This window comes from Cnephaeus nilssonii (assembly GCF_951640355.1).
Source record: "Cnephaeus nilssonii genome assembly, chromosome: 13".
In the NCBI taxonomy this organism is placed as follows: domain Eukaryota; kingdom Metazoa; phylum Chordata; class Mammalia; order Chiroptera; family Vespertilionidae; genus Cnephaeus; species Cnephaeus nilssonii.
In genome coordinates this window covers 43806437-43826291 of record NC_137084.1, presented here as the reverse complement: position 1 = coordinate 43826291, position 19855 = coordinate 43806437, and the positions used below count along the sequence as shown (strand labels likewise).

The window sequence follows — 19855 nt, the reverse complement described above, 5'->3', positions numbered from 1 at the left end:
ATAAAGATGACAATTCAAGCCAGTGAGATAAAGGATGAATTATTTTATAGTGCTGTGACATGCTAATCATTTCAAAAAGAATTAAGTTAGATCTCTACTTCAAACCAAATAACAAAAACAAAGTTTAAAATGTAAAATATAAAAAATTAAAAGAAAACACTATATTTACACTTTTAATTAACGAACACTTATATTATGCTTACTATGCTCCAGACACAATTCTAACTGCTTCAATCCTCATAAAAACCTAAAGATATATATTATTTTTACCGCCATATTATAGCAGTCTGTAGCACATGGAGTTAAGTATGTGGCCTAAGGTTACACAGTTAGTAAGTGGCAGAATCCTGGGAGTCAAATCAATGAGTCTGTCTCTAGAGTCAATGTTCTCATCCATCATAATATGCAACTAAAGTAACTTTATATATATAATCATGTACTACTCTAAGCAAGACTCCAAAGGCAGTTACCATAAAGGAATAAATTGATAGGTTTTATTCTCTAGAAATATTAAATATCTGTATGTCAAAAGACAACAATAAAAAATAAGCTAGAAAAATGATCTGCAAAATATATGGCAAAGGATCGATACCCTTAATATACGAGCTTTTACCAATAAAGAAAGAAATTCAGACTTAAAGAAATGGGCAAATGGTATGAAGAGTGTCCAATAAATATATGAAAAAATGGTCAATCCATGATTAATCAAAGGAATGCAAATTAAAATAACAATGAAATACCATCTCAAATAGGTAAAACTTAAAAATTTGAATACACAATATTGAGAATATGTTAAGTCAGACTGGTATAAAAGCAATACAGTAAGAGCCTTTTTAGTCAATGGATAGAGCCCAGTGATAGGTCAGTTAATAAAAAATTTCAGTTAAAGTAGGAAAAATAATGGAAATTGATGCATATATACCTACATTTTATTTGAACTCAAATATATAAATGTATATTAAAATTCACTAATCTTTTCATTAGTCCATTGATTACAAGGAAGCTTCACCTTGAATTTCTTTTATTTTTTATTTATTTACTTTTAAGTTTATTTTATTTTTTTAAAAAAATATATTTTATTCATTTTTTAAAAAATATATTTTATTGATTTTTTACAGAGAGGAAGGGAGAGGGATAGAGAGCTAGAAACATCAATGAGAGAGAAACATCGACCAGCTGCCTCCTGCACACCCCCTACCAGGGATGTGCCCGCAACCAATGTACATGCCCTTGACCGGAATCGAACCTGGGACCCTTGAGTCCGCAGGCTGACGCTCTATCCACTGAGCCAACCCAGTTTTGGCAATTTTTTACAGAGAGGAAGAGAGAGGGATAGAGAGTTAGAAACATTGATGAGAGAGAAACATCAATCAGCTGCCTCCTGCACACCCCCTACTGGGGATGTGCCCGAAACCAAGGTACATGCCCTTGACCGGAATCAAACCTGGGACCCTTGAGTCCTCAGGCCAACGCTCTATCCACTGAGCCAAACCGGTTAGGGCAAGTTTATTTTTTATTGACAGTATTAAACTTGACTTTCTTTTAATAAACTATAACCCAAGGCATAATTTACAGTTTCTAGATTCTCTTAAGTAAGGTAAGTCTTTGTTCACTCTTACAAAGCAATCTATGAACAAGAATTCAACTAGTGTTTTAAAAAATATATATTCTCTAACAATTTGCATTTACCTTGCTCACATATACTATAATAGCAGTTAAAAACAAAACAAATAAAACTCTTCTTTACCAAGTCTTTACAAAGCAATCAATTTAGTTTGCAGACATAATCACTCTCTGCCTTTTCACACTCATATGTCATCAGTTTAACATAATTAATTAACATAATTTCAAAAACAATATAACTGGCAGTGCAACTGACCCGTGGTAAGCACTCAACTTACCCAGTAGTGTCAGAGTAGGCAGACCTCAAAGAAGAGTTTATAAACTAAGAATATGCTGTGGGCACCAGTCAGTATGTTTTACAGAGTGCATGTAGAGCAAAAGTTGGATGAGTAGATCAGTTAAATTGAGGTCAGTCAGAACATACCAAAAGCCTTATAATTTGCATTCCCTGTGACTCGGCAACTCTACTTTTACAAGGTAAACTAATTTCTTCCCATCTTTGTGAGGAAAGGGTTAGCTATGTCATAAAAATAGGTATGCATGAACCCAAAATATCTGAATGTCCAGTAATGTAAGACTGGAAAAACAAATTATATTAAACAGACAGTAGAATACTATGCAGCTCAAAAGAATACATAGAAAGATGGCATAGGATGATGTACACAATATATTATTAAAGAATAAAAAGCAAGTTATAAAATAGTAGGTACTGTAAAACCTATTTGGTGAAATATTTAAAGAAAAAAGATTAAGAGGAACAAGTAAAATAATGATACATAAAGCTTAGCATGATGCTGGCACACAGTAAACAATCAATAAATGTTAGCTATTGCTATCATGATTTTTCTTAATAAAGGCTAAGCAACAAAGTACACAGTAGTTATTTTTAGGGTATAGAAAAAAATGAGTGATTCACTTTGTTTTCTAATTCTTAAATTTTCATCCCTAAATATATCTTTGTTTTGCAATAAGGGAGAAAAATAGCTATTTTAAAAATCTACCTATCACACAAAAAGAAGTGGAAGGCTTTAATATAACCAGTTTATCTATATATTTCTCACTTCTGCTTTCAAAAGCCCATAGTAGTAGAAAGGGCTTTATCACAAAGACATTTGAAAATTATTCCTCACTAAGTTATAGTTGGAATTTTGAGAAAATGTCCCTGTCCTGTAATCAAAGGGACAAAAATATGAGCAGCGGCAAATTATGCAAACATCAGCTACAACCATCATTATCCAAAACCCAGTAAGTAGCTCTGCTAAAACATGTATAAGAAAATTTCATTTCAAAATTCCTTTCTCTAAGATTACCAGTGAGTGGTTTGTACATATATTCTACTAGAGGCCCAGTGCATGAAATTCGTGCACTGGCGAGTGGGGGGGGGGCGTTCCTCAGCCCAGCCTGCACTCTCTCCCAATCAGGAACCCCAGGGATCAGGCCTAAGCTGGCAGTCAGACATCCCTTTCGCAATCCAGGACCACTGGCTCCTAACCGTTCGCCTGCCTGCCTGCCTGATCGCCCCTAACCACTCTGCATGCCTGTTCACCCCTAATCACTCACCTGCCTGCCTGATCACCCCTAACCACTCTGCCTGCCTGCCTGATCGCCCCTAACCACTCTGCCTGCCTGTTCACCCCTAATCACTCACCTGCCTGCCTGATCACCCCTAACCACTCTGCCTGCCTGCCTGATCTCCCCTAACTGCTCATCTGCCTGCCTGATCGCCCCTAACTGCTCACCTGCTTGCCTGATCGCCCCTAACCACCTTTGCCTCATCCCCTGCTGCTGCGGCTTCATCCAGAAGGACATTTGGAATGAGGTCCGGAAGGTCGTTCAGCTGTCCAGTCTAATTAGCATATTACGCTTTTATTATTACAGATGTGGTCCCAAGTACCAGTTTTGTCTAACATTATCATACTTCATCAGCTGTTATCTTATAATCAAAGAAGCGAACTACATTAATTATGAGTATTTATAGCACTAAACAAGAAGAGAAGATGGAAAATTAATGATATTACATTTCTCCTCATTTTATCAAAATACTTACACTCTTTGCATGAATTCTGGAAAAAGTAGTGTATGGTGTCAAAAACTTCGAAGATGCATTTTCCTTTGGACATGAAATATGAATGCTTTTCTAAACAGAGAGGAAAGGATGAAATACATCAGTAAAGCTATTCCAATGAAATTAAAGCCTCGTAAAGAAAACATTAAGAGAACAGGAAATTCTCATCTTTTAAGTGTGTCCTCTCTAATCCTCCTTCCCCAGCCCACAAAACTATCACTCCCTTATAGAGTACTAGTAGTAGTCCTTTCACTGCAGGGGCTGCAATGTAATTGGCATCACTGAGATGCCATTATCTTTTTATGTTAAGACAAATCAATAATAAAATACAGCTGACAAACATGAGAACATTACTTTTTAGAAGAAAATTTAATACCAGCACTCTTAATTAGCAGTGGGGCAAGGAACAGGATCAAGAGATATGAGGAAACAGCACCAGCCCTGAAACCTAGACTAAAGGACTAGTCCAAAAGTAAACTTGCTGCCTATAAGAACTTTTAGAAAAAAATGTTAGACTACTGCCATCTACAGTTAGCAGAGAAAACTGGAAAAGTAAATTATGGTACACTCTTACAATGTGTAGGCCTGGTCAGGCTTGCAGTGCGCATTCCCACGTAGGACTTACACTTACACTTACATATTTTGTAGACTGATCATCATCACATCCATAGCTGTATTATGACTCCCCATGTGTTTTACCTGGTCATTATCACATATCTTCCAGCTACTCTAGCAAGATAACACTAGTGACAGAGTAAGAAGTTATACCTAGAACCAGATGTTAGATTCAGGTGACATGATTTGCCGAAGGCAGTCTTTGTAACCATTACAAGTAAGTATGTTGGTATTTCAAGGTAGCATGTGTAGAGGTATAAAAGGCTTAGCAAACCCTTTCTCAAGGATTTGATAAGACAATTCCTTACTCTAAGCGGCAGGATACCAACACCAACATCTCAGGGTATATCTCTTATACACAGCTGAGGAGTTGCACCCACCAAATGGCCCCAAACCTATTATCTCTTCCATAAAAGTACTTCAAAGTTTCTGAAATTTCTGCTGGACAATGAAAATATCTTCAATAATCAAGATTTTCAGAACTTCTTTATAAGGCTAATCTATGTACAACAAGCACAGTCCTCACAGTTCATTAGAAAGAACAGTTTCAAAGTCATAATATTGTTATCATTGAAAATCAATATGCTCTTATTACAAGTCTTCTATGCCTTTAAAAACGCAATTAGAATATCTTTACAAACAGTACTTTCTTAGCCAGCATATCTATGCCTGGCTGCCTGCAGGCCTTTCATTAAATGAGTTTTTGCTTCTAACCGCGTGACAAAGCCCACACGCTGCCAGAGAGCTGACCTGAATTTGGAATTGTCTCCTGTACCTAAAACTAAAGCGTCAGCTAAACTCTCCTTGCTAAATATTCATTTCAAGCAAGGATGCAGGGGCTCTGAGAGCTTTAGTTTTCAGGCCTCTGTAAGTTTTGGTTTGTTCTCAGAAGAGTTCATTTCCTTGGGCTAATTACGTGAAAGAATTCAAGAATCAGTGGTTTTCTCCTGCTTATCAATCCCGCAAATCAACCTTTGACCCATAAACATACTATGAAGGAAGGTAAATGTTGAACTACCTTCCAATGTCAGCAGTAGAGAGTCATGCTGTTAATGAAAATATTTTAAAGAAAAGCTGCAGAAGGTATCAAAACATACAGAATTTAAGGGTGAGGGGATAGGAAGGGGGAGTGTGAGTATTCCATACTAAGGTAAAATTCAAAGTCAAACTTTTTATCTTCCGGGGTTAGGTTTTTAAGCATACTAACAGATCTGTTTTAAAGAAAAATGTAGCAACATCAAATAGCAAAGTGACTCATGGCAGTTAGGAAACAAATGAATGTTCAACCATAAGCACTTACTGTCTGACCCAACAGGTACACAGCAGAAATTAACAATGATGTTGGAAGGTAAGAATTGTATCAGGGCCTGAGTATGAAGGGAAGAAAGGAAGTCAGCATCCAGGCTATGGATGGATACCTGTGAAACACCTGGGAAAAATGTAGGCTTGCAAGGCAGTATTATACTTTTAGTTACACATATTTTGGGTTTCAATTCCAACATGCAGTCTAACTAGCTTTGATTATTAGGGGTTAATAAGTCTGTTTGTTTATCTACAAAACAGACATTAAAAATGCTAATCCCAAAAGACTATTCTGATAAATAATAATTCATTTTTGTAATATTCTACAGTTTCATTCATATACAGTCTCCCTCCCCTCTAATCAGTCTATGAGGTAGAATATTATCTAGGTTTTTTTGTTGTTGTTTTTTTAAAATATATTTTTATTGATTTCAGAGAGGAAGGGAGAGGGAGTGAGAGAGAGAAACATCAATGATGAGATAGAAACATCAATGATGAGAGAGAATCATTGATCGGCTGCTTCCTGCACGCCGCACATTGGGGATCGAGCCTGCAACCCTGGCATGTGTCCTTAACCAGAATCGAGCCCAGGACTCTTCAGTCTACAGGCGGATGCTCTATCTACTGAGCCAAACCAGCTAGGCCTTATCTCTGTTTTATAGATGAGATGAGAAAACTGAGGCTCAGGGAACTAAATCATTTGTCCAAAATAATATCCTTTCTTTTTTTAAAATTTGAATTTATTGGTGTGACATTGATTAATAAAATTATATAGGTTTCAGGTGTATAATTCTATATAATATACCATTTGTATATTGCACTGCATGTTCACCACCCTAAGTCAAGTCTCCTCTGTCATCATTTATCCCCCTTTACCCTCTTCTACATCCCTCTGGTAATCACCTTACTGTTGTCTGTCTATGAGCTTGTCCAAAATCATATTGCTAGCAAGTGTCAGAGTTAACTATGTGCTGGACTCAGATCTTCTGATACTTTCTACAGTTCCATAGCTGTCTATAAAAAACAAATATAAGATATATAATAACATGTAGCCTATCACCCTGCACAGAGGGTAATGAATGAACATTTGCTAAACATCTTATGTAAAAAAAAATGTATTTTCTATTCATGTCAATATACCAGAAATGTTTTACAACTAAAATAGTTTAATTACATAAAAAATAAATAAAAAAGAGTTTACCCATCTCACCAGAGCATACTGACTGCAGCCATCAGAATGAGTAAAGAAAGCCAGATCATGGGTTCTCAAAGACCAATGAGAAAAACTATTAAGTACTTGGTGAAGGCCTAGGTCTTCATCAAGGCCTAGCCAGACATATTATAATGCTCTGCCATACAATAAGGTAGATACTAGCCATATAAGGTTACTGAACACTTAAAATATGGCCAATACATATGAGGAACTGAATTTTTAATTTTTATTTAAAGTTTAATTTAAAAATTAATAGTTGATTCAGTTATTAGAAAACTTTTTAAGTATGTGAACCTATATTTTCAACTGTAAATTTTTAAAACCTAAACACATCATCAAGTATTTCCAATAAGAAAATTAAAGTCTATGCCAAGCTGGTGTGGCTCAATGGTTGACTGTCGACCTATGACCTATGAACCAGCTGTAGGAGGCAGCTTATCAACGATTCTCTCTTATCATTGATGTTTCTATCTCTCTCTCCCTCTACCTTCCTCTCTGAAATCAATAAAAATATATTTCAAAAAAATAATTTCATTAATTACAGATAGAAATGTTTTAGATATATTGGGCTAAACAAAGCCCCCCCCCCCCCAAACAGAACACATTCATACATACATATATTTTTTTCAACCACAACCCAAAGGGGATCTTTATGGAATATAAATTAAGAATGTTGGCCCTGGCCAGATAACTCAGTTGGTTAGAGCATCATCCCAATATGCCAAGTTTGCGGGTTTGATCCCCAGTTAGGGCACATACAAGAAGCAACCAATACATGCATAAATAAGTGGAACAACAAATCAATGTTTCTCTCTTTCCTTTCCTCTCTCTCTCTGAAATAAATAAATAAAATTTTAAAAAATCTGAGGATATGCAACTTCTGGAAAATATTTGCAATATGCATGATGATAGATGAAAGTTAAATAAAATATATTATTAAAATTAATTTCACTTGTTTCTTTTAGGCTACTAGAAAATTTAAAATTATATATGTGGCTCACATTATTTATCTATTGGAAAGCACTGATATAAGGGAAGAGGAAGTTTTATTACATCTAAATGTATATGTAATTACAAAAAAAACCTTTGACATTCAAAGGCAGTAAAAACTGTGATTGTTGTACAAATGACATGGAGATGATACTGATATACAGATAACAGTATAAATATTTAAAGTAGATGTATAGGTACTACCATATATATGAACATGGTGCCATCTAGAAGACATGAAAACCTACCTTGCTTATTTCATTCACAATAAATCCTTCCGAAGCTGTAATCTCTGGGATACCATCGAGGCCAATTCCTTGACAAGTTAGGCTGCCATACAAAGTTGGTTTCCCTATATAGCACAAAAGAAGAATGTCTCAAAAAATAAGAAGAATTTAACATTTTTCTCCTTGAAGACCCAATTCAGGCAACTCTACTAGTATAGATGGTAGGATATTGGTTAATGAAAGAAAAACATGAGGCGAAGTGGAAAGAATACTAGCCTAAGCGAAGCTAATTTGGGAGAAATATACTCCAAGGCTAAAAACTAGAGACAAAGATTTTGAAATACAATGTACTATTTGTAGAGAAAGCTACCAATGTGATCTAAACCTAAGTTTTACTGGCTGTGAAATGGCATTCTTCCAGGAAGAAAGGTGAACATCAATGTGAATGTATGTGTTTATCCACAGTATCTCTATATATAAAAGGCTAATATGCAAAGTGTCACCTCAGGAGTTCTACCAGGAGTTCGATTGCTCACTATGATGTGTGCTGAACACCAGCGGGCAGCGTGGAACATGGCAGGTGATCAGTGGCGGTGGTGAGGCTCTGAGGGGGCTCTGAGGGAGAGAGGGAAGAAGGAGGCGGGGAGGCAGGGAACCTGATTAGCCCTGATCACCGGCCAGGCCTAGGGACCGTACCCATGCACAAATTTCGTGCGCCAGGCCTCTAGTATACATATAATACATAGTAAAGAGCTAAGCTTCATTAATCTGGAAAATGTACTTAAGTAGAACACTGCTTTTGCAGTGATATGGGCTAAATAAGATATTATCCTACACAAACATATGTAGATGGTAGAATGGAGTTAAAAACATTTTCTAGTTCCTTTCTGCACCATATACATGTATATATACACATTATACATATACATATACATATATATGTATATATATGTATATATATATGTATATAGTGCAGAAATTCGTGCATGGGTAGGGTCCCTAGGCCTGGCTGGTGATCAGGGCCTTCCAGCTGCCTGCTGGGGTCTTCCTTCGTTCCGCGCCGCTCCCTGGTGGTCACGCACGTCATAGCGAGTGGTCGAACTCCTGGTTGGTGGAACTCCCAAGGGAACAATTTGCATATGAGCCTTTTATTTTATAGCATATATATATATATATATATGTATATATATATATATATATATGTATGTATATGCATATACACACTTCTATAACAGCCCATAATACACTGTTTTACATTTCTGACCTCCCACTAGACTGTGAAGTCCTAGAGTTCAGAAACTAGCAGGTTGCTATAAATTATTCAGCGAATAACCATTGGTACAAAACTAAAATTCTAAGAGTACAAGGAAAGTAAAAACCGTCCTGGATTCACAGAGTGGGGGGCTTCCTAGAGAGGGCGAGTCTTTGAAAGAAAGACAGGACTAGGCAGAAGATAAGGGAAAGGAAACTCCAAGTCAGGGAGGGGGCGTGTCAAGAACAAAAGAAAGAACAAGGAGAAAGGAGTCATCAATTAACATACTAGTTTGGTTACAACCATCATGGAAAAGGTAGCTGAAGGACGTTAATAGAGGAACTCACAATCTAGGGTAGAGGTTTGGACTAGAGAAGATCTAGTGAAGAAGCTTTTGGTAAGGAAGTGGCATGAAATGCTAGTTCAGAAATATGCCGCAAAAATAGGATTGAGGAATTCTGTTTTTTTGTCCCATTCCATGAGTACTGTGCAAGGACTCTCGGCCAGGAGAAAGTAGGAAGCTTTCTTCGGCGATAGCTTTCTCTTCCTCTAAAGGGAATGCGTACAGACTTAAGGATATTACCTGGGGGGTGACAGCTCAGCCAGGCCTCCCCTTCATCCTTCCTATGAAGAAAGACAAAGCCTCATTAGGCTCACTCAACATTGAAAGGGATGCCACTGATGCAAGGGGAGAAAGATAGCATAATTTTCAGTTTGGCCATAGTACACAGACATGATCTAGTCTAACATCTCATCCAGGCATAGATTATTCTAAGACAAACTTTGTTTACTTGTTGAAGAAATATTTGTGGATTGTTTATTGCATATAATGGAGTTTACTATTCATTAATAGCTGCACAGCTTTGAAAAATAAAGAATATATTACATTCCGATCATTGGGGGATTATTGTAAGCCAGGCCCTGTGCAAGACACTTTGCATATAGCATTATTAATCTTCACAATTTAACAAGATATCTTTTATTATTTCCATGTTAAAGATAGAAAAAAAACAACAACCTGAAGCTCAGAGAAGTGACTTGCCCAAGGTCACCTACCTATGAAGCAGGAACTGAAACCTGACTAGTATAGAAGGTCTGTGTGCTACCACCTTACAGACTCTTCATGTTCTAGAATGCACCTCCCCAACCATTTAAATCAATATCTCACCTAGGGTACAGGGAAAGGGCGTAGGCTTTAGGTTGCCAGCATCTCTCTATCACTTATTTGCTGCACCATCTTGGGCAAGTTTCTTCCTCTGATTCTGATCCTGCATTCTCTCATAGGCACCTAGTGGTCCTCCATAAATGTTAGTGTTCTTCCTTTATTATTTATCACATATTCTGTGTTGCAGTAAGTAATGTGTTATTTTATTTTAGTCCACTTAGTAAGGTGTACTAGTACGTTTTTTTTTTAAATACATTTTATTGATTTTTTTACAGAGAGGAAGGGAGAGAGATAGAGAGTTAGAAACATCGATAAGAGAGAAACATCATTCTGCTGCCTCCTGCACACGCCCCACCGGGGAGTGCCCGCAACCAAGGTACATGCCCCTGACCGGGATCGAACCTGGGACCCTTCAGTCCGCAGGCCGACGCTCTATCCACTGAGCCAAACCGGTTTCGGCACTAGTACGTTTCTTAAATGCAGGAATGTTATTCACCTTCACCACTGTTTCAATTTGAAAAACCTTATTAGTAATAATAGTTGCCATTCATGGTACTGCAGGACTCATCCCGGTGCTAGAGAAATAAATATTTGTTAAATAAATGAACGGTTTGCTGTGCATTCCCCATTAAGCTGTCAGCTCGAGGGCAGGAACCACCCCTTCAGTGTAGTGTGCACATCTGAACTGCATCTGAACAGCACCGCGCATCAATCTGGGTCGGCGTCTGGACCTGGTTGGTGCTACATGGTTTACTGAACACAATTGTCCAATATGACAAACACACTCAAAGACACTGGGGTGGTGGCGAGTGCTGGGACTTTCGCAAATAGCTGACGATCAATAACTATCTGGGCCCCCTGCTTCCCAGTTGTCCTGTCTTTCTCCAACTCATTGATCCTCGTTCTGATGCTGGAATCTCACAACGCTTATGTGACCCCTTAGCCTCAGGATAGCTCTTCTGAGAGTGAAAAACAATGGCCATGTGGGTTTGAGACTTCTTTCTAGACCCAGTGCTCCCTCAACAACTGATGCGGGAACTCCTAATGGATATCCTGGGTCGGGCATGGGTCTCCACGAAAAGACCGCAATCACTACCCGCCTCCTTTGTCCCGGTTCTACGATTGGATTCACCTGAGGGCTTGGGCCCAGTCGCTCTGAATCCTCAAAGGCGCCGCCATCTTGACCACACCTCCACCAACCCGCCTTTTCCGCTCTTTCCCGGAAGTGGCTCCTCCGAAAGGGCTGTGGCCAGTGCGGAGGGCGGGACCCACACCGAGAGGCCACCAATGAAAATGCGCGGTGGGACCTTCCTCTCCGTCCTCTCCGCCCGCTTTCCACGCGCGCGCGCTCCTCTCAGAGGCTGGTCCCCGGCCGGAGGCTCGGAAGAGTTCCAGCTGCTGGCAAAACGGACGCGCCGGGGCGCGCGTTCAGGCCCTCTTGTCCGCCTTTTCGGTGAGCACCGCCTGCCGCGTCCTTGCTCGGCAAAGCGTGACGGGCACTAAGAGGGCGCAGGGCCGCCTGGATGCCTCTGCTTCACCATTCTTCCCAGGCCTTCCCAGTCCAGACCGGCTTCCCGTTCCAGCTACCGACCGTCTAGCCTGCCCTGGTCTCTGAGCAAGGGCCTTCCTCTTGTTACTCCGAGGTAGACGGAGGCAGGGATGTGGTGGGGGAAAGAGTAAGGTAGCACTATCTGAGTCCCGTTGTGGCCCAAGCATTTGGCATCGTTGTGATAATGCTTACAGTCATTCTGTGACTTACATATTACCGCAAGGACGAAACTGAAAAAGATGGCGTGGTAAAGCGTTGCCTGTATTTGAACCCGGGTTTCTTGGCTTAGGATTTAAGGCACTTTTCTTCCCCCTGTGTTGGCGCTAAGGTTTGCTCCCTGCCTTTAAAGAGCTCCCAGTGGATTTAAGAAGAGGAAACACGTGCCGTAATAGGGACGATCATTATCGAACTCTTTGGGCGGGCCCGGCTCCTTTACCTGCGTGATCTCATTTAGTCTTTAGCAGTCCGGTGGGGGTATATATCATCTCTATTTTTCAAGAGAAATTATGAAGTGATTTGCTTAAAGTCACCCAATACATCAGTGAAGAAGCTAGTTTCCAACCCAAGTCTGTTTCAAAGCCCGTTTTCACCTTCCTCAGGTTATACTGCCCCACAGCAAATGAGTTTTCTGTAGGGCTGTGGCGTTGCTTCAATCCTTCTGGTCACGTCCCCATTGCCCTCTCAACGCCCTAACATGGCTCACAAGGCCTGGCTGTGATCAGATACTTTATCATCTTGCCAGTTTCATTTGTTTTGTTTTCTCCTCATACTCGATTCTCCAGTCACACAGAACTTCCCCTTCTTCCCATGAGTCAAATTCTCTTTCCAACAGCCCCCCCACCTCCCCGCCCCTTCATTGACAGGGGTCTTCTTCCTTTCCATCTCTGGCTAATTCCTACTCATTCTTCAAGTGTCAGTTTACAAATCAGTTCCTCTATCCCTGTCTGGATTAGGTATCACTCCGCTGTGTCCCGAATCTGAGCTGTCTGTACACAGTGTACAGTAAACTGCCTGTTTACTTGTCTAGACTGTAAATTCCGTGAAGGCAGGAACTGTATCTCTGGTCACTCCTCTGTCCTCAGCTCTAGAATATGCCTGGTACATGATAGGTGCTCAATGGTCATTTGTCGAATAAGCCAGAGAGACACAGGGAAGGCATTAAGCAGTTCTAGTTTCTTTATAGCCTGTCATGGTGAAATTTGTACAAAGGCTGAGATAATTTCTCCTCAAGTCTTAAGTTCTTTCTGTATGCTACCTTCTTTTTTAAAAAATATATATTTTATTAATTTTTTATAGAGAGGAAGGGAGAGGGATAGAGAGTTAGAAACATCGATCAGCTGCCTCCTGCACACTTCCCACTGGGTAGGTGCCCGCAACCAAGGTACATGCCCTTGACCGGAATCGAACTTGGGACCCTTCAGTCCGCAGGCTGTCGCTCTATCCACTGAGCCAAACCCGTCAGGCCTGTATGCTACCTTCTACTTGGTGTTCTGAAGCAGATGATCTTGGGAAGAAGTTTGGGCAAATACACCTCACATTAAGTACTCAGCTCACAGACTCCTCTCTTGCCCTGGCCACTACATACTGTATGTTACAGCCACACAACTCTCCATTCCTCCCATTTGTCAAACCCTACACATTCTTGGGTATTTCCCCCAAGTATTAAACTTTGTTCTTCTTCAGCCATAGAATAACACTGATATTAGAAAAAAAGAGAGATTCTTTTGGGGTGAATCAGAGATAGCTTCTCCAGAAAGGTGACATTTCACCTAATTCAAATTCCATTAGCAGAATCCATTCCAGCTTATTGTTGTTCTAAGCATACTTTATCTCATTCCATTTAGTTCAAACCATTTGTAGGCCTGCTCTCTGCCAGGCCTAGTGCTGAGGACACCAAGTTGAATCAGGCCCATTATCTGTCCTCAAGTAGCTTAGTCTCCAAAGAGAGACATATGCATAAATAGGCTATAACAGTGCAGTGGTCAGTGTTATCTATACTAATAAAAGGGTAATATGCTAATTAGACCAGACGTCTTCCGGACAACCACCCGGACATCCTTCCCGACAAAACCACGGTGGCGGGGGGCGACCAGGCCAGCAGGGGAGGGCAGTTAGGGGCAACCAGGTCGGCAGGGGAGGGCAGTTAGGGGGTTAGGCCAGCAGGGGAGAGCAGTTAGGGGGATCAGGCAGGCAGGCAGAGTGGTTAGGGCAGGCAGGCAGGTGAACGGTTAGGAGCCAGAGGTCCCGGATTGTGAGAGGGATGTCCAACTGCCAGTTTAGGCCTGATCCCTGTGGACATCCCCTGAGGGGTCCTGGATTGGAGAGGGTACAGGTCGGGCTGAAGGACCGCCCCCCACCGTGCACGAATTTCATGCACCACGCCTCTAGTTTATAATAGAGGAATCCCATACATAATCATGTTCCTACTCTAACCTTGCCTCCATTGATGTCTAGAGATTCCCAAAGATGACAACTCAAGGACATACTTGGGCCCGTCAGGTGAAGAAGGAGGGTGAGGAAGAGGACCCCCTGGACCAGCTGATCTCCCGCTCGGGCTGTGCTGCTTCCCACTATGCAGTGCAGGAGTGCATGGCCCAGCACCAGGACTGGCGACAGTGCCAGCCACAGGTGCAGGCCTTCAAGGACTGCATGAGTGAACAGCAGGCAAGGCGGCGAGAAGAGCTGCAGAGGAGGAAAGAGCAAGACAGTACCCACAGCTGAGCCCCCAAACCATCCATCCCCAGAGGATGGCCTGCAGAAACTAGCACCCAGACAAATCCTAAACAGTGGAAGTGTGGGCCAAAAGGTATAAAACTCTGGGATAGTCTTTGGGGTTGGGGTTGAGAGCCAGGCAGCCATGGGCTTGGACATGACTGTCATAAAGAAAGACCTGTCATATATTTTATTTGTTTAAAAATCTTTATTGTTGAAAGTATTACAGATGTTTTCCTTTTATCCCCCATTGATCCTTTCCACCCTACTCCCCTTCTCCCCCACCTTCATCACACCATTGTCCATGTCCTCTACCTTACATCTTGGGTCAGTGTCCCAAGTACTGAGCTAATTACATGGACATTGAATTTTAGAAGTAAATTCACAATCTAAAGGTAAATGGTTACCTAGTATGTCTTCATTTATTCAGTCATTGGTTCAACAATAGCCAGTTTTCCTCAGACCTCACATGCCAGGCACTGTTGGCAACTGATGTGATAAATAATATGATCTTTGCCTTCGTGTCTAGTTTGAGAGACAAATAAAACAACACTGGAACAACTAAATAATTCCTGACAATTATATAAATGACTTTATCTTTCTTTTTTTTTTTTTTTGACTTTATCTTTCATAAGTTGTTCTGGATGTTTCATTTGATCTAATAGAAGGAAGAAAGCAAATGTGGAGAAAAAAACACACTGAGTGACTCTCACATGCCAAAGTCTATTGAATTAACAGATGTAGAGTCTGACCTCAACACACTCCCAACCAAACACACACACAATGTTGGCTTGACGTTTAAAAAGTACATTTAACATAAAACACAGCCGAAACCGGTTTGGCTCAGTGGATAGAGCGTCGGTCTGCGGACTGAAAGGTCCCAGGTTCGATTCCGGTCAAGGGCATGTACATTGGTTGCGGGCACATCCCCTGGTGGGGGGTGTGCAGGAGGCAGCTGGTCGATGTCTCTCTCTTATCGATGTTTCTAGCTCTCTATCCCTCTCCCTTCCTCTGTGAAAAATCAATAAAATATATTAAAAAACAACAACACACTACTTAAAAAAAAACACATAAAACACAGATTTTTCCACTTTTGAAAAATAGAGAAGCTGTCAACATGGAGCTTATATTCCTACTTGACAACAATTTGCTGGAGCTAAATATGGTTTCTTTTAGGTGGTTGTATTCTCTGGCTCATAAATTGCCACCACTTCTCATTTTGTTTCCATGGAATTATATTGCTCATTCTGTTACTTTCTGCCTAGCCCTGAAAGGCAGTGTCCTGTGCAAAGGGACATATGCTGTCATCATCATCAGTAATATTTCTTGTGTATGTGTATCACATATCATATTTTATTTTATATCTATATAAATTAGAAGCATAAATCTGAAGTACAGTAGCACCTAACACTACCTTTGTATGTTGGTGTTTGGGGAGGAGAGAAAGAGAAAAGAGGGGAGAAAATAGGAATACCAGTTTAAAGAACAATAAAATCCAATTTCAGCCTTCAAGCAGAAGGGGCTGGAGAGAGAGAGCGAGAGAGCGCGAGATGAATCTGTGCTAAGTGCTATGGGTCATTAGAAGGAGTACTAGGGACTGGGGTTTTCAGCAAGAATCTCAAAAAGAGAAGGGATTTAGTTGAGTTGAACCTTTAAAGATAAAGAAGATATTACCAATTTGTAACATATATAATAGGAAGGATTACCATCTGTAGCAAAAAGTATCTAGAATTCAATAAGAAAAAGCAAACAGCCCTAGCCGGCTTGGCTCAGTGGATAGAGCATCAGCCTGCGGACTGAAGGGTCCCAGGTTCGATTCTGGCCAATGGCACATGCCTGGGTTGTGGGCTCGATCCCCAGTAGGGGGCATGCAGGAGGCAGCCGACCAATGATTCTCTCTCATCATTGATGTTTCTATCTCTCCTCCCTTCCTCTCTGAAATCAATAAAGAAATATATTTTATAAAAAAAGCAAACAGCCTAGTTGAAAAGTGAACAGTTAAATATACCTCCACAGCCCAGCCAGTGTGGCTCAGTGGTTGAGCATTGATTGACCCATGAACTAGGAGGTCGCCAGTTCAATTCTGGTCAGGGCACATGCCTGGGACGTGAGGGCACGTAGGAGGCAGTCAATCGATGTTTCTCTTTCAGCAATATTTCTATCTCTAGCCCTCTTCCTCTCTCTCTAAAATCAATAAAAAGCATTTAAAAAATTAAAAATAAATATACCCCCACAATAGGAAAATGTAAATATATTCTACATCACTAGTAGTAAGACAAATGCAGATTTTAAAAAGTTGTATTATCCTGATCCTCTTGGCAAAAATCCAAGTTTTTATAATGCTTCTAGCAGAGAGGATGGGTGAAAGGACTTCCAAATCAGCTATGTGGAGGTAACAAGTTTTGGAGGATTATAGCTATAACAAAGCTAATGTATTTTGGCAAAGGGTGCTTAAACCTTTTTCCTCAAGTAAATGAAGATAAATCCTATTTAATAGACATACTAAAAGAATTAAATGAGATAATATATAAGTAATAATAAAAATTGTTAGCATTTATTGGACTATTAACTAATATTTATGGAGCATTTAACCCAGGCTGTCTGGTTCCAGAGTCTGTGCTCTCATTCCCTGTGATATGCTTTCAAATCCCACTATGCCACTTACTAGCTGGGTGATTTGGCGCAAATTACTTACCATCTCAGGCTCCGTTTTTTCTTCTATAAAAATATAGTTATAATGCCTTTCACATAGGCCTCACCACTAATAAATGTAGGCTTTCCTTATAGGGTTGTAGAAAGAATGAGTTAATATTGGTACAGAAATTATTTGATTAAAGTCGTTTCTTTCTTTTAATATATTTTACTGATTTTTTACAGAGAGGAAGAGAGAGGGATAGTTAGAAACATCAATGAGAGAGAAACATCGATCAGCTGCCTCTTGCACACCCCCTACTGGGGATGTGCCCGAAACCAAGGTACATGCCCTTGACCGGAATCGAACCTGGGACCCTTGAGTCCACAGGCCGACGCTCTATCCACTGAGCCAAACCGGTTTCGGCTAAAGTCGTTTCTTTCAATGTCATTTTGTTATAATGAGGAGAAATGGTAGGAATTTAACTCTCTACATCAATTAGCCTACTATATAGTAAAATTCGTTTCATTATACATCGTTTTGCTTAAAGTCGAAAAACCTATTGACATTAAGTAAGGACTTACTGTAAAGAGCTTAGAAACAGTGTCTGGTACTTAGTAATCACTAAATGTTAGCTATTATTGTCATTTTTCTTGTGTGCTAGTCACTATCCTGAGTTACATTATCTCATTTTAATCCCTCATAACACTCCATTAACTCACCTTTACAGAGGAGGAAATACAGGTCAGATTGAGGATCAGACTCCAAGTGTGTCTTGTTCTAGAGCCTATGCTGTTTTCTGCTCTGCTCTTTCACAAGCATCTGGTGCCTGGTATGATGCTTACACAGTAAGTAACCATATTTACTATGTAAATATTGCTGTACTTTTTTTAGTGCTTTACAAAAGGAAATTAACCAGTGCAGGTTGCCCACAGTGTTATAGATTGGTATGGTGTTTTTGTTTGCTTTTTTGTCTCAGCTCTACAGCCCACAACTATGGAGCTAGAGTTTAAGGTGGTCCGTGCCTGTCCCTGTACAATCTACACCTACCCCTGCAGAGGCTTGGTGTCAAGGGATAGAGAGACCTCTTAGCTGGCTGTCCCCCCTTGGGTAGGCCTAGGACAGACTCATGATTTGGCTCTTCCCTGCAAGGTCCTTGGCTGTGGACTTGGCCTGTTTCAGTGGAAAGGTGCACTGTACTGTGTTTTACTAGATGAGTAATAAGATACTCCTCCCACTTTCACTCCCTCAGGTACAATTGCCAGACTTTTCTTTCTTCAGAGCCTGGATATTTTGTCTAAATAGTGAGCTGATTCCCTAAACCTGAAATGTCTGAGAATGAAAGTTATTCCATGGGGCGTTATAAGAACTAAATGAATCATTTTAGATTTCCGGGGATATCAGACATTTGGAGATAAAAATGGCACAAAGAGATCAAAATACTACATGTGAAACAAGCATGAGACACATTGGCCACCCCCCGTCTGCAGTGTCTTTGCAGCAGGTCTAGTTTTAGACATGCCCAATGCATACTCTGAGAGCTTTCCTTCCTTTAAGTACACTTTACATTCCAGAAACCGTGGGAACCAGGGATCTCAGCATTGCTGTGGTGTCTGAATGGCCAAAATATCCAGATTTCATTTCTTTCTCTGCAACTAAAACACCCTTTCAGGATCCACAGTGGGCAATTTACAGCTCTGGTGGGGGAAATAAGGTATCCTCAGCCAGAGGAAAGGGACTAACAAAGCTGAGGAACCTAATAGCCCTAACTCGTAAAACTCCCCATTTGACCCCAGGTCCTTCTTGAAAATTACTGATCTACAAAGAAATCCATTTCTAACAATCTCAGTGTGTACTGAACCAGGAATTGAATGACCTGGGGCTATCCCTGGCTGACCATGGTTAACTGGGTAACCTTGGACAAGTCTCTTTCCTTCCTACACCAGTTAACTCATCTGTAAAATGAAGACCAAAACAGATTATCCCAAAGGTTATGTATTGATAGAGCCAAAACTAAACCCCAGCTATTTTGATTTCCTAATCCATTGACCTTCTCTCTCTTCCCTCCTGCCTACCCCCTAGTCTTTACAGCAGTACCAGGCAGGCTATAGTTTAACCCTGACTGAGGTATTCAAAACAGAAGTATGCTGAAGGAGTGAACTATTGATACATGCAACAAAACAGATAAAACATTAGGGTAAATTAATGTAGTAAGACACAAAAGGCTACATACTGGGTGATATTTAAATAGTACTAGCTAGAGAGACCAAACCAATCTATGGCAATAGAAATGAGATTACTGGTTACTTCTGGGGAAAAATGAAAGAATGTAAAGGAACACACCGGCCACAATATTCTTTATCTTGATAGAAGTATAGTTTTCATGGGTGGCTGCATTTTTAAGACTGATCAAATATACATTTAAAATCTGTGTTTCACTATATATGTTATATCTTAATGGGGAAAAAATATTTCAAAAAAGTATGCTGAAGAAGTTTAGAAGGAAAAGT

The 19855-nt window shown here is 40.3% G+C and overlaps 2 protein-coding genes across 6 annotated transcripts in view; one reads left to right on the top strand and one right to left on the bottom strand.

The window, feature by feature from the left end:
• PAAF1 (proteasomal ATPase associated factor 1) overlaps positions 1 to 11660 on the bottom strand; it is a 31434-nt gene extending 19774 nt beyond the window's left edge. For 2 of the 3 annotated variants that reach the window (XR_013814402.1, XM_079788181.1), the window contains exons 1-4: positions 11585 to 11660; positions 9871 to 9911; positions 8057 to 8160; positions 3671 to 3760 (exon numbers count right to left, since the gene is read on the bottom strand). Coding sequence is in view for 1 of the 3 variants with exons in the window: in XM_079788181.1 (XP_079644307.1) it covers positions 3671 to 3760; positions 8057 to 8160; positions 9871 to 9911; positions 11585 to 11631 (282 nt within the window). In the remaining 2 variants the exon portion in view is untranslated. Of the gene's footprint in view, positions 1 to 1901; positions 2144 to 3670; positions 3761 to 8056; positions 8161 to 9870; positions 9912 to 11584 lie in introns of those variants that run through there. The other variant, XM_079788182.1, reaches the window with a different exon arrangement.
• Positions 11661 to 11794: 134 nt separating this feature from the next.
• COA4 (cytochrome c oxidase assembly factor 4 homolog) lies at positions 11795 to 18185 on the top strand. 3 transcript variants are annotated; one of them, XR_013814362.1, is made up of 3 exons: positions 11795 to 12095; positions 14456 to 14807; positions 18076 to 18185. XR_013814362.1 is itself a non-coding variant. In XM_079787275.1 (2 exons), exon 2 carries the CDS (start codon positions 14468 to 14470, stop codon positions 14720 to 14722), a length of 255 nt encoding a protein of 84 aa, XP_079643401.1. In that variant the 5' UTR covers positions 11795 to 12095; positions 14456 to 14467; the 3' UTR covers positions 14723 to 15534. The 3 variants fall into 3 exon arrangements, 2 of the variants coding, with proteins under 2 accessions (XP_079643401.1, XP_079643402.1); XM_079787275.1 differs by lacking the exon at positions 18076 to 18185 and having other exon boundaries at positions 14456 to 15534; XM_079787276.1 differs by lacking the exon at positions 18076 to 18185 and having other exon boundaries at positions 11827 to 11905; positions 14456 to 15534.
• Positions 18186 to 19855: the final 1670 nt, after the last annotated feature.